The sequence below is a fragment of the Aegilops tauschii genome, chromosome 6 (assembly GCF_002575655.3).
Source record: "Aegilops tauschii subsp. strangulata cultivar AL8/78 chromosome 6, Aet v6.0, whole genome shotgun sequence".
Lineage (NCBI taxonomy): Eukaryota > Viridiplantae > Streptophyta > Magnoliopsida > Poales > Poaceae > Aegilops > Aegilops tauschii.
In genome coordinates, this window is record NC_053040.3 from 399887313 (window position 1) to 399901105 (window position 13793).

Genomic DNA, 13793 nt, shown 5'->3' on the forward strand with positions numbered 1-13793 from the left:
TGAAATAAAAAACAGCTAAATAAAAATATAGATGAAGGAACATGATGGGAGGGGCAAAACCCGGTTGACGAAGAAGAGTTTGACGCAAACCAATTTGTGATTGGATGGTTAGATGGACAGTGATATTCCCAGCCTACCAGAGTTCAAGTCCTGGTGTTCGTATTTACCCTGGATTTATTTCAGGATTTTCGGCAATGCGCGTTTAGTGGGAGGAGACGTTCCCGTGCGTGCGTTTATAGAGGTAAGTGTATGCGCGTATATATGAGTGCTTGTGTCTGTACTGATGTTAAAAAAAAGAGTGACAAAAAAGGAACACTAGTTATTTATTTCTTTTATAGGCGGTAGAGAAATGGTAACTGCGGGTGGTATCCGGTGGGTCAAACATTACTCAAAGATGCACATGACAGCGTGTGTGGAACAGTGGAAGTTTAAGTGTGAGCATTTATGATTCCTCTAAACTAATCGACCGGCAAGCTCCATCACGTCCACACTACTACTACTAAACCGGGAGTCAATTAAGGAATCTACACGGCCTAGTACTGTATATATAGTCTGGATTACTTTGACAGAAGAGCACAGGACACTAGATAAAAAGCTCTGCTGGCCATCGACAAGCCATAGCTAGCTCCCAAGCTCAGGCTCCATGGCGCGCCTTCTACCAGCGGCCGCGTTAGCCGCAGTCGCCGCGCTGGCCGTCCTGGCAAGCCCGGCGACGGCGCAGGACGAGCCGTCGGCCTTGCCGGCGCCGCTGGCGTACATGAACCACACGGTTGGGGGCCCCGACGGGTGGTTCTTCAACGCGACGAGCAACACCACGTCGGGCAACTACTCCTCCTGGGTCGCCGGCGAGACATTCTACCTCGGCGACTACCTCAGTACGTCCAACCTAAACCAACTGCTACTTCAATTTGCTTCTGCTTCTTTCTGCGGTACAGTTCCTGTCGCACAATGTGCTGTGAGTGTGAGAAAGAAAGAAACCAATCGAGCTAGTGTTCTGAACTTCTGATGCATAATGAGGAAAATGGGGATCGATAATTCTAGATGTCATCAAATGGTTGGGTTTTGGCGGTTTAGCTAGTTAAGCAGATTATAATGAGAAGTACAGTACTACTCCCTCCGTTTCAAATTCCTCGTCGTGGTTTTAGTTCAAATTTGAATTAAAACCACGATGAGTAATTTGGAACGGAGGAAATATCTGCGAGTACAAACTTACTTCATCCTAGAAAAGGAGGACGGGTCTTGAAGAAATATGTAACAGAGGCCATGAAACATGAAGCAACCAAGAATTCAGAACTTATTAGATCCAGATCTAGCTATGCAGGAAGGAAGCCAGTAACTTCCGAGCTTCATGCGCCAAGAACCAAGGAAAAATAGAATCTTTCTGTAGTGGAAGGCATGTGCCGGCTGATCTCTAATAGCACCACAAGTCAACGCTCTGGCTAAAATAGCTGCCCCGATTCTAATCTACTAGAAACTCTAATGCTACACTACATCGAGAAACACAGGTTTAATCAGTGGGTCTTCACCTCTGTTTTGCCCTCTGAGCGTGGATTTACATCTCTGTTTACATTCTGACATTCGTCGACTTTAATAAACGGGTTGGTTTTTGTCTGTCACCTCGTAAAGTACTTTTTTATTTAGGACGCCGATATCCACCCCACGTGTGACATAATAGGCATTCGCCCACACACCGTATGTGACATGAGCAGGGGGCAGCCCACACGGCTGTGTGTGGACGAACAGTAGAATTGCCCACACGTGTGGGCGCAGCTACTTTGTGCCACACGCCCAACAAGTACTAACCATCCTCACCCCACGCGTGTGGCACGAAGCAAATATGCCCAAATGTTCTGGCGCAACTAAATTAGGTACCCGCGGGATGACGATTTAGTTGCCATCCATGATGGCAACTGTAATTATCCGGGATGGCAAATATGATTGTAAAAAGCATGGCAACTCTCTTTGTTTTGGTTAACTATAGTTGCCATGTCTAATTTATGTTAGTTGCCGCGTGTAATCAAACCATAGTTGTCGTGTGTGATTAACTACTTGCCACATATGGTCAAACAAATAGTTGCCATGTGTGTTTACCTAGTTGCCACGTGTGGTTAATCACAGTTGCCATGTATGTTTATCTGATTGCCACATACGCGCAATTGCAGTTGCCGTCTAGCAAACGAATCATAATTGTCATGTGTGTTTGCCTAGTTGCCATGTACGCGCAATTGCAGTTGCCATCCAACAACGTACGACTGTCGTGTGGGCAAAAAGCAGTTCGCCCACACGCACGTGGACTAGGTGGTGGTTGTGTGGGCAGAAACTAGTTCGCCCGCACAGCGCAGCTGGCAACCGTGTGTTGTGGGGCGTGTGGGCGACTTCTCCAACGCCCACACACCGGCCTTGTTCTACGTGGCACGCGAAAACTGCCTTGATGTGTTAAGATTCATGTAAACTTAACTGGACGGTGATCCAGGCGTGTGGGTAAGTTGCAATTTTGCCACACGTGTGGGCGTTAGTGTTTTCGTTTTATTTAACAATGAAAGATACACGCCTCCGCACCATAGCACCCGCACAGTGCAAATTTATTACAAAGTTCAATCCTCTCAAGCACAAAATAATCTAATAAAAACAAATTTAGTGTTACAAATGTTGGCACAGTACTTCCTCAAATGAAACTTAAAATGTTTTAACTTAGGACAGAGCTTAAACTTTAAAAAATGTTATAAACAGAGGGAGTTTAAATACTCCCTCCGTAAACTAATATAAAAGTTTTTAGATCACTACTTTAGTAATCTAAACGCTCTTATATTACTCCCTCCGTTTCTAAACATAAGTCTTTCTAGATATTTCAACAAGTGACTACATACGGAGCAAAATGAGTGAATCTACACTCTAAAATATGTCTACATACATCCGTATGTTATAGTTGATTTGAAATGTCTAAAAAGACTTATATTTAGGAACGGAGGGAGTAATTTACAGAGGGAGTATTTCTCTAGCATCAGCAATTAAGTGATCACCCGGTGTCATGTACTAGTAGTAGTTCACATAATCACTGATTTGTGTAGTTATATTTTTCTTTGCATCGTACAGCTTAACCATGAGCCAGTTATACTCAACTAAACCAAACCCATGCTGATCAGCTACCTATTTTCTTCTTACCAGTATTCAAGACGAACGATAACTCGTCGGTGGTGGTCACCTCGAACTCCACTACCTACTCCCTCTGCGATCCCAGCGAGGACGACGGACTGGAGACCTACATCTACAGCGGCGGCGTAGGCGGCCTCGAGGAGACCGACGCCATCTCTGTCCCTCTCCTCTACGAGGGCACCAACTACTTCTTCTCGGAAGCCGACGGCGGCGTGCAGTGTCAGCAGGGCATGCGCTTCCAGATCAAGGTAGCCCACGGCCACGGTTTGCCGCCCGCTCTCGCCCACCTGCCGTCGCCGTCGCCAAAGGAAGGCGTCCTCGCACCGCCACCAAAGGAAGGCGTCCTCGCGCCGCCACCCGCTGGGTCAGCCTTCTCGGTCTCGCAGGGGCCGGTCGCCGCCAGTGCCAGAGCCGGCGCCGGCACCGCCAGTGACTACACGGATGGCAACAACGCTGGCTGTAGAGCGGTGGGCAGTCGTTTCTTGGGGGTTGCTATTGTGGTTAGCTTAGCATTTTTGGTTGCTCCCTGAGCGAATAGGGTCACGCTGTGTCGCTCGTGGTTGGAACGGTATTCCGATTTATATGTAGTTTCTGTTGGTCCCCTGTGAAGAAATATAAAAGTGTCTAGATTATTAAAATATTGATTTAAACACCCTTATATTTTTTTTATGAAGGGAGTAGTTGTTTTTCTCATCGTAACATATGTTTTTTATTTGAGGTATGCTTTTGTACACCCATGAAAAGTTTACAATTTTTTAGGCATATCTATGACGCAGATTAAAACTTTTTCCGTAGAATTTTTTTAGGATGCCGATATCCACCACACGTGTGGTATATTCGATATGCGCCCACACACCGTGTGTGGTGTGAGCAGGAGGCAGCCCACACGGGCTGTGTGTGGGCGGACATTAGAATTGCCCACACGTGTGGGCGCGGCTACTTCGTGCCACACGCCCAACAAGTACTACTCATCTCCACCCCACGCGTGTGGCACGAAGCAAAAATGCCCACACATCCTGGCGCGGCTACGTTAGGTACCCCGAGGGATGACGATTTAGTTGCCATCCTGGTTGGCAGATGTAGTTATCCGGGATGGCAAGTGTAGTTGGAAAAGTATGGCAACTCTATCTGTTTTGGTTAACTATAGTTGCCATGTCTAATTTATGGTAGTTGCCGCGTGTAATCAAACCATAGTTGCCGTATGTGATTAACTACTTGCCATATATGGTTAAATAGTAGTTGCCATGTGTGTTTACCTAGTTGCCACGTGTGGTCCAACCATAGTTGTCATGTATTGTTAATCACAGTTGCCATGTGTGTTTATCTGGTTGCCACGTACGCGCAACTGCAGTTGCCGTCTAGCAAAGAATAACAGTTGCCATGTGTGTTTACCTAGTTGCCACGTTCGCGTAACTGTAGTTGTCATCCACAACGTAGGAGTGTCGTGTGGGTGAAAAGCAGTTCGCTCACACGCGCATGAACTAGGTGGTGGCTGTGTGGGCAGAAGCTAGTTCGCCCACACAGCGCAGCTGGCAAACAGCGTGGTGCGGGCGTGTGGGCAAACTCTTCAACGCCCACACATCAGCCCCGTCCTATGTGGCACACCAAATCCACTTTTTTGTGTCAAGATTTGTGCAAAAGACAGTGAACGACGATTCGGACGTGTGGGCGAGTTGAGGAACGCCCAACATGTAGGCGTTAGTGTTTTCGTTTTTTTAAAGAACTTTTCCCTTATACAAAAGGTAATAAAAACGGTTGGTCAACCAACTAGGGAGTCTCCATCCAGTTCGGTATGTCACGGAGTGACCACTGCAAGTGTCTAAAAGCGAGGGAGAAAAACATTCATCTTACGTCGCTCTTGCGTGGCGACACAAGTGGCTCAAACCCTAGCCGCTACTGGACTCTCCCTCTATCCCCATCTCAGTAGTCATGTTGCCGCCGTTGGAGGTGGATCTGACATGCGGTTCTTCAATAAGCTTGGCAGACCGTTAGGTAGGATTATTCTTTACCCACTTTCTTTACTGCTATGGGCACTGATGGAGAGAAGTGACAGATCTATGGCCAACACACTCGTATCTGGTGCTCTGTGGGGTATATGCAAGCTCGCTTGGATGCTTTGTCTTCCTTCGCCCTTCGGCCACCATATCAACATCGGCTACCGCGGTTGAAGATCAACTCAATAGAAGTCTTCGGTATGCCACTACATTGGCTGGGGTTGATGCCTGGCGCCGATCCCGTTAGTTGCCATATCCAACTCCAATCAAGGGTCACCCGCAAAAAAAAAACTCAAATCAAGGGAGGCACTCTTCCCCTTGCCCACCTTGGGCAAAGTTATGGTCGGAGACAGCATCCTGAGCTTCTCTCAAGACCGGATTGTGTTTCTTGTGTCATATTCGTGGTCATGTTTAGAACAAGTACAATAAGCTTATGTAAGCAAACTATAAGGGTTAAAATATTATTTTTCTGCTGACATGGAGGGGAGAGAAAAGAAACTGGCTACAGAATAAGAGCCAACTGCAACAGGTGAGAATGAGAGGTGGACCATGTTTTAATAAAGTAGCACATCTTTATATCTTACTATTTTTTATTTTTGTAGGAACTTTATATCTTACTATTGTACTTGCAAGCTATAAGGTTGACTATAGATGACATGACAGTATCATATAGCCATCAGCTAGCTGTACTATTAACCATGCTCTTAAAGAAGGAATGACTGGTTGTAATTCGTGTTTCATCTGGAATCCTTTGTGCGGTGCTGTAACAGTATTGCAATAGTAATGACAGCTTTGCAATCACTCCGCTTCTTCCATAGACTACAGATAGTGAGCATGATCAGAGAGGCTGGGCCGCAAGCGTGGCGGCCGCCCACCAAGATGGGAAATTCACACTCTGGCACTCTGCTGAGGTGAGGCAGCGGCGGATTTCACCCATGAAAGCACCTCAGTGCCAACTTCCCGAGAGCAATGAAGCACACATGTATATTCATTTATATACAGCTGAGAAATGAGTCACACACAGACAAGTTCTGTTCAAGACTTCTGGGATATACATGCGGGGGAACAGCTCCATATGGTACACGCACTAGTTGTTATTATGTAAACGACCATACTGGAGGAGGCTGCCATATGTTCTATCCCACACGCCGACGAAAAGAGCGTCCATATCCGGGCTGAAGGAGATCCCAGATATCTCGCCAAAGAAGTCCAGCTCTTGCCTTTTGGTGTAGTCGCTCCGGGCGTCGAAGATCTGGACGAAGTCCGCATGTTCCGCCATCGCCAGGAACTGCCCGTCAGAAGTGAAGCGGATCGACCTAATGGCCCCAAGGTTGCCCTTCAGTACATGGATGGCTTTCGACAGGTTTCTCACGTCCCAGACTCGGCATGTCTTGTCTTGGTTCCCGGTAGCAAACGTTCGTCCATCAGGGCTCCAGGCCGATGCGAACGAGTAGTCGTGATGGCCTTTCATGGCATGAAGCGTCTGCATCCAGAATAAGAAATGGTGTACCCACTTAATTACAAATCAGCATTTCAATTTGAAATATCAATCAGAGTTTGGCTAACATGGGATTTCTGATGTATGGGTTGGCATGGGCTAGTAGTATACCTCTCCTGAATTCGCATCAACAAGTAAAGCATCAGGATGGTCCCCCACGGCGAGAACAAGCTTTCTGTCGGGACTCAGCGATGTATGCTGCATTAACAAAATAATAGTAAGGCCAGAGTAAAACAACAAGTGCACTTAGAGCATTCCAGTGATTCCGATACTGGTGTTGGTCTCCGTTTACTATGAATACTATGTCGCAAAGGCAGCGACCCAAAATGAGGGGCATGTGCAAGACTTGCCCTGAAGGATGCCAATTGCTGCAGATGAGGCACCATAATTCTCAGTTCTCATCATCCCCTAGATCCAGAAAACAGAAGTACATAACTGCAAAGTTCTGTCAGCTCTGGTAAAAGATTTTTATTCCTTTTTTTTAACACTGCCAACTTCAAGTTTGATACTCCTGTTTTGCTCTTGACATCACACATTCTTGTTTAATTTTATTAAATTGGTCAACAACAGGGTACAAAAGTAAGCCCCATATGACATAGGACATATCAAGATGATTGTAAACAAGCATATTGACAGAAGCAATGCGACAAGATCACAACATTATGTAACCAATTGTTCCAGCTTTCCAAAACAAATAAAAGAAATAAAAGAAATAACCAAAGGGACTTACATTCACTGGACAATCAAACTGAAAGTGATTGCACAACTGGAATCTCTCCATGTCATAGTCTCTTACACCGTTGTCATTACTCGATGCCATGAAATGAACAGCGCCACTAGGGGAGAAAACAGAACTGGCATGAACATACACCCAATGAGGTCGCATCATTAATAAAGGGGACATGACATTACCTAGAAGTATTGAATATCTCAATTGCATTAGTAAGAGCATTATCATCATGTGATGTTCGACAACAAAAGCTTATCCCTTCTCGATCAAGGTGCTGCATTCCACATCAACATTAGATCAACACTAAGAGTTCATAAACATATTAAGCAATTTGAGTACATGCACGACAACATTGCATTTTGATTCCAAAGGATTTGAGCCAAATTGTAAATCACCATGCCAAAAGATAGCACAATATGGATTTGATTCAAAAGGTTTGAGTCACCTTGGGTAACATACCTTGCAGATTAGCTCCCCTTGAAATCCGCCAGCTACCAGCAAATTGTCCTTGACTGCCATGGTACTAACCTTGGTCTGAGAAAACCCCTCTAATAGACTTCCTGGGTGCTTCTGTAATAAGAGATCCATAACACTCAATAGAAGAATAACAAGATAAGATGTAGCCTGTAGAGGATGTGAAAAATGGAGACAGATAATAAATTGCAATCAGGTGTATAGTACCTCCTTTGGTGCCACATGACCTTGGACGTTCATAAGTTCAGTATCCACGCCACTCAATGCAGACCAGTGAAGGACTGAGTAATGTGACATCAGGTAGACATCATGCTTGGATGTCGCCCATACTAAATTTCTCAGCTGCAGGCAAAATTCAAGTCAATTGTTTGATGCTCTTGACAGCGCAGATCAAATCGGTTTAAAAATAGGAGGGGTTATCAATGAAGAATCTGATACCAAATGCAAATGGTTAGCTGAAACAGCACGTATTCACAAGAGATTGCAGACAGAGACACATAATCAGGACTTGCAAAGATCCCTGAACTAATTAAATTCATACGGTAAAAGTTTCTCCAAACTGCCATGTAAACTATAATTAATCCAAAAGATACAAGAACCAGCCTCGGTCCTGATGTTCAAGACTAACTCCATCTCTTCTTTCACGTATGGATGCATTTCATCATCTATGCAATTTTTAAGCAAGCATTTCAGAGACAGAATAAACCCACCTGGAAATGTAGTATAGTTGACTTTACAGATCTAGTATTTTTTCTGAATTCGTAATACATTCCGTCTTTCTCAGTCTGTTTGCATTCCTGTTCTAAGACATGTATCAGTTGTTAGAAACATCTAGACAGAAAACTTTGCATAAGCTGTTGAACTTTCTACAAGACACACCTCGGCTGCTTCTTCTCCAGAATTAGGAATGTTCTCATAGTTTTTGTACTCCTGCAATCTGGTCTATCTGTACCGTTCACGTGTGATAGCCAGCCTCTCCCATTGTATTCCTTGGATGTCTTTTTCTTTTCTAGTGGGCGCTACCCCCCAAGTATCTGGAAACTGACTCTAAACAGAGAAGGAGGGATAACTATTTAGAGCATCACAGCTTGGTTTATGTAATTAACACAATGGTAGATTAGCAAAAAAATCATATTTAAACTCTTGTTGTTCAAGTTCAAGATTGGTCCATAAACTTAACAGCTGAGCAAGACAAATAACTGCTTCCTTATCCTATGTCCAGAATTACAACAAACCCAGAGTGGTTTAGAAATGGAAGACAGAATAGACGGAACAATAGAAACATTTTACATGGCATGGCAAGCAGAGAAGAGACTTGCAACAGATATGTAGATAACAAAAAGACAGGGCCATGAACAGTAGAGAACAAATGACATTGTGCAAATGGTAAGGGGACAAGCTTCATAGATTGAGACAACCCTCTAAACCAGAAACAAATGTATCACGCTCCCAAGCATGAATTTTTTTGCCGTTTCATTCACCCCTCTCAAAACAAGAGAATGAACAATCAGTGCCCCAATCAAGCCATTCATATGGTCATATAACTGATTCATGCCTATATAGTAGTTAGTACACAACAAACAGAGCTACATAATCGAATCCCAACAGCAGCATTCAAGTGTCCACACTTGCAGTTCTAGTCATCATTGGAATAGTAATGTTCGAACTTCTGCTAACCCAATAAGAAGTGCATTTACACCAATCTTGCGTAGGCTTAGTTCCAACGGCGATGACACGACAATACAAAACAACTGATGGACATACCAAAAAGGTCCGATCTTCATCATCCAGGTCTAAATCGGAGTTCCTTGCTCCTTGCTCATGGTGCCCGTCATCGCCCGTGTCTTCGACGTGGTCATCCGTATCAGAATCATCATACCAGTCATCGACGTCGCCGCCGCCATAATTGCACATCGATCCTCGCCTAGGAGAGAGTGCGTCACAAACCTGTAAAGAAAACAAACACCACCACCATCAGCAACGGTGCTCCAGCCGAAACGACTTGCAAGTCGAGCGGAGACGCAAGAACAGCTAGCACCTCCTACACCAGTCCACAAGTAATAGCAGCTGCTAATTAACCACAACAGCAGTTACTACAAATCTAGCGGCTCTCCGCAGTTTCTATTAGCACCACGGCATATTAGCAGGCTCTGAACATCTGAACACTTAGGGACAATCATAAGCAAACATGATGTGAACAGAACGAAGTCAACACGGGGTGGAATTCGCTAGCACACGAAAGGGGGGAACGGATCGAACAGAGAGCCAACAGTCGCATGATTAGCAGCGGACTGAAACGAGTAAGAACGCAATTTTCCGCCACAAATCGGGGATGCGCATGCCACTGAATGATTCCCCGCGCCGCGCCGCGCCGCCCCAAACCCTAGGAGCCTATCGCGGCTCCTCGCCGCGGGGAAAATTCACAGAAGGATCGCCAAAACGACGGAGAAACGGAGGGCGCGACAGGACGTACTGTACCTCAGGAGACTCCGCCAAAGCCGAGCGGAGATGGGTTCTCTTCTCCCGGAGGTGTGAGAAACTGTTCGTCAGCGGAGCGGCTTCTTCCTTCTCTTCTCTCTCCCGAACAGTAGACTAATTTTCAATTTTGTACTCCCTCTATTTCACAATACATGCCTTCCATTTGTCAAAATATAAATGTATCTAAACATGTTTTAGTATGTAGGTACATTCATTTTTAGACAAATGAAAGTCAAGTATTTTGAAACGGAGAGAGTATTGATGTTTGCGTGCTCGTCAGTTCAGTGCGTCAGTTAGATGGACGGGAGCGGAGCGGCGATAGCGCCTAGGAAGAAGCAATGGGGTGGCGGGGGCATTTCGGTCACCGTTCCTGTTTCGAAACCCTTTCGCTCTTCGACGGAATCAAAAGGACATATTTACATATTTAGTGATGTAAAAAAAGACATATTTTTTTGCGGGGTTAAAAGGATTTCATTGCTCAACTGTTGGAATATTCGTTCCTACATAGCAGAGGAACATCTGCAGGTCCAGAGCGCAACCAAACTGCAGTTCGGCCCTCCGATCGTCCGAAAGCAGCAAGGGTGTGGGTAACAACGTTCTGATTCCTACTTACATGAGCAATAGAGATATTCCTTTCACCAAAGAGCCTCTTAATATCCTGAACTATCATTCTATGTGACGATCTGTCAAGGATAGGCGACTTGATCAACTTGATCCCATCCATGCAGTCCATCTCGATGTCTACCGACCGAGTAGACCATTGTAGAGCAAGGCTTAATCCCTCCTGGCACGCCAACAGCTCAGCCTGGAGCGGTCCGGAACAATGCAAGATGCAACGACAAGCGGAGAAGATAATGTTGCTGTCATTATCACGTAGGATCATACCGGCTCCTGCTAATCCACCGTCGGTATAAACGAACGATCCGTCAATATTCAGCTTCACGCGACCGGCAGAATCGTAACCATAGAATACGGTTGAAATGGAGCAGCAGAATGCCTACGTGTATGCACGGTTTCTCAATAAAATAAATATGCATTGAGTGTTATTTTTTTTAAACGGAGGCAAAAGCTTTGCCTCATCCATTAATTAAGCAGAAGAGAATTGCCCGGTTAATTAACGAAGAACCGGGCGAAAACCGTCACAAACCGCTGAGCGGCACATACAGACCGTGCCAGAACTCAGCCACCCTCGTCGAGGGCAGCGCACCTCCGACTCTGAAGAAGAGATTGAAAGAAGAACTATGCCAGGCTGGCGCCGTGGAAGACCACCGAACCGACCACCTGCTGCCTGTCATCGTTGCCACAGGGCCCCGCCGCCGCAGCTCCGACTTCACCGCAACAAACAAACCGAGGTAATCTCACGGACACGTCGGAGAAGAGCCGACTACCGCAACCACCGCAACGCCTCCGACTTCACTCGCCCCATCATCGTTACCACAGAAGCCTCGACACCACATCAATGCCTTCCACCACCCAACCTCCCAACACACCCACTGGTCCCTCTGACTGGATTAACCTCCAAAATCAATGCCCTCAAGAGGGGAACAACGTCAACACGCCGCCAACGACCGACCCTCAGGTCTGGAGTTTTCCCCGGAGTTGTCCCTCGCAGAGGAAAAGAGAGCATCCCGTCGACGCCTTCAGGAAGGTCACGGCGTCCACGGACGCCGCCGTCACAGGCTCCAGCCATGGCCAGAAACGGGTTTTCACCCAGCCCTCGAAATCCGCTGGTCGACAGCCAATCCGTCAGCCCACCTTCGGACCTACCCTCGCTGCACCTCCACGCATCAGCCACCCCGGCAGCCGAATCTTGCATCCCCATCGCCGTAGCAAGATGGGATGCCTCGTCGGTCGCCTCTCCTTCGCCCAGGCCAGAGCCTGAGTACCCACGCTGACTCCAGATCTGAGTGCCAAGCCCCACGACCTGTCGCGCTCCGGTCCGCAGCCAACACCACCGCGTCGCCCAGCAGGAACGACGCCCAAGCTCCGGGGTCGTCGCCCCGGCGTCCAGCCTCAGCCCCCTGCAGCACCACATCCGCACAGCCTCCAGCAGCACCAAATCCTCACCGCGTGCAGCCACCGACAGCCGCACACGCCGCGCCCCTGTCGAGCCCGCGCTGCTCGCGGTCGCCGCGAGCCCGTCCCCGCACCTTCATGCCCCTTGATGCGCCCGACCGCGCCAGATCCGCGCCCGGCCGTGCTAGATCCACCCCCAGCTGCCCCTTGCATCTGCTGCTCTGCAGACCTCCACCCGCTGGCCCCGCGCAGCCGCACCACTGCGGCGCCCCGACCACCCCGCCCCAACGGCGCCCAAAGCCGTCGCCGGGGCAGCCAGATCCGCCGCACGGGCCTCGCCTCGGACCTCCACTTGCCAGCGTCGCGCACCCACACCTCCGTGCCGACCAGGCCACCGCGACCCCCTTCGCATGCACCGCGCCGACTGGCGCTGCCTCGCCGCGACGCCTCGAGCGCGAGCGCCCTCGCCAAAGCGTGAAACCCTGCTGAATCGAGCAGCCCGCGCCACCCAAACCCCAGCGAGAGGAGGGAAGGGCCCCGCCGCCGCCCGGGCTTTGCCCGGCGACGCCCTCCGACGACGGCGAGGGGAGGATGGACGGGGGTTGTGCCGCTGGCGGCGGCGGCTGGGTTCGCTCCCAGGCCGCCCGCGGGAGCGACCAAAGGAGCGTCTTTTAGTGGGTTGCATTGAGTGTTATTATTACATCAACCAAATACAATGATAATTTGACCTACAAAAAAAATACAACCATAATTTGATACTCCCTCTGTTCGGGATTATTAGGCTAGTGAGATCCATTCCTACTAGGTCGTTGCAATTAAGTCACGTGAAAACCTACATGGCTCAATTACCCTTCCAACCGTCAAGAGAAATTAATTACATTGTAAGATTCACTTTACGAAATTTTTTTCATACCACCTACTTTGTATGGAATCCATAGGAAGATGTCCATTGAATTCAACCTCGTGGGAATGTTTTATTAACAACCATGACATGCCCCTAGTCCTTTAAAAAATATTTTTTGAGTTTTTTCGTTGCATGGCCAAACAACTTTTCTGACACATTCGTGTGTCATCATGCATTATTCAACATGCCATGACATCCAGTTTGTATGTTTGTTCTATTATTGTGCTTTGGAAGTCCTGCAAAGCAGAAAGACCATGAGATGCCAAACATATCCAAACCAAAGGTAAAAAGAAACATTGTATGGTATCTAAGTTTAGAGGGATGAGTCACAAGACAAACCCTACCCGTGGCAAATAGTGTAAGTTTTACTCTCCACCCACCCTACTCATAGGAGATAGCCGTTTTTGTGCGGTGAGGTGGGAGGACCACGGTCCACGGATCATGTCTGGTGTGTAATTAGGTACCTCTTTTGTGAGTTTTATATGTCATTTGCGGCAATAGTACAAGCATTGTCATACCGAATAAAATGTCTCCCGGTTCTGTTTC

General features: G+C 47.3%; 2 protein-coding genes across 5 annotated transcripts; one reads left to right on the top strand and one right to left on the bottom strand.

Annotated features, from left to right (window-relative positions):
* The first annotated feature begins 563 nt into the window (after nucleotides 1–563).
* On the top strand, nucleotides 564–3822 carry LOC109733930 (early nodulin-like protein 18). The gene is made up of 2 exons (XM_020293138.4): nucleotides 564–875; nucleotides 3166–3822. Exons 1-2 carry the CDS (start codon nucleotides 644–646, stop codon nucleotides 3681–3683), a joined length of 750 nt encoding a protein of 249 aa, XP_020148727.1. The 5' UTR covers nucleotides 564–643; the 3' UTR covers nucleotides 3684–3822.
* Nucleotides 3823–6117: 2295 nt separating this feature from the next.
* Nucleotides 6118–10457, bottom strand: LOC109733929 (uncharacterized WD repeat-containing protein C2A9.03). Of its 4 annotated transcripts, XM_073502193.1 has the most exons (10): nucleotides 9888–10160; nucleotides 9614–9796; nucleotides 8729–8896; nucleotides 8560–8646; nucleotides 8057–8191; nucleotides 7835–7945; nucleotides 7558–7649; nucleotides 7376–7481; nucleotides 6757–6843; nucleotides 6118–6630 (listed from the first exon to the last, which is right to left on the bottom strand). In XM_073502193.1, exons 4-10 carry the CDS (start codon nucleotides 8617–8619, stop codon nucleotides 6235–6237), a joined length of 987 nt encoding a protein of 328 aa, XP_073358294.1. In that variant the 5' UTR covers nucleotides 8620–8646; nucleotides 8729–8896; nucleotides 9614–9796; nucleotides 9888–10160; the 3' UTR covers nucleotides 6118–6234. The 4 variants fall into 4 exon arrangements, with proteins under 4 accessions (XP_073358294.1, XP_045085932.1, XP_040248666.1 ...); XM_045229997.2 differs by lacking the exon at nucleotides 9888–10160 and having other exon boundaries at nucleotides 8729–8890; nucleotides 9614–9733; XM_040392732.3 differs by lacking the exons at nucleotides 8560–8646; nucleotides 8729–8896; nucleotides 9888–10160 and adding an exon at nucleotides 10328–10457.
* Nucleotides 10458–13793: the final 3336 nt, after the last annotated feature.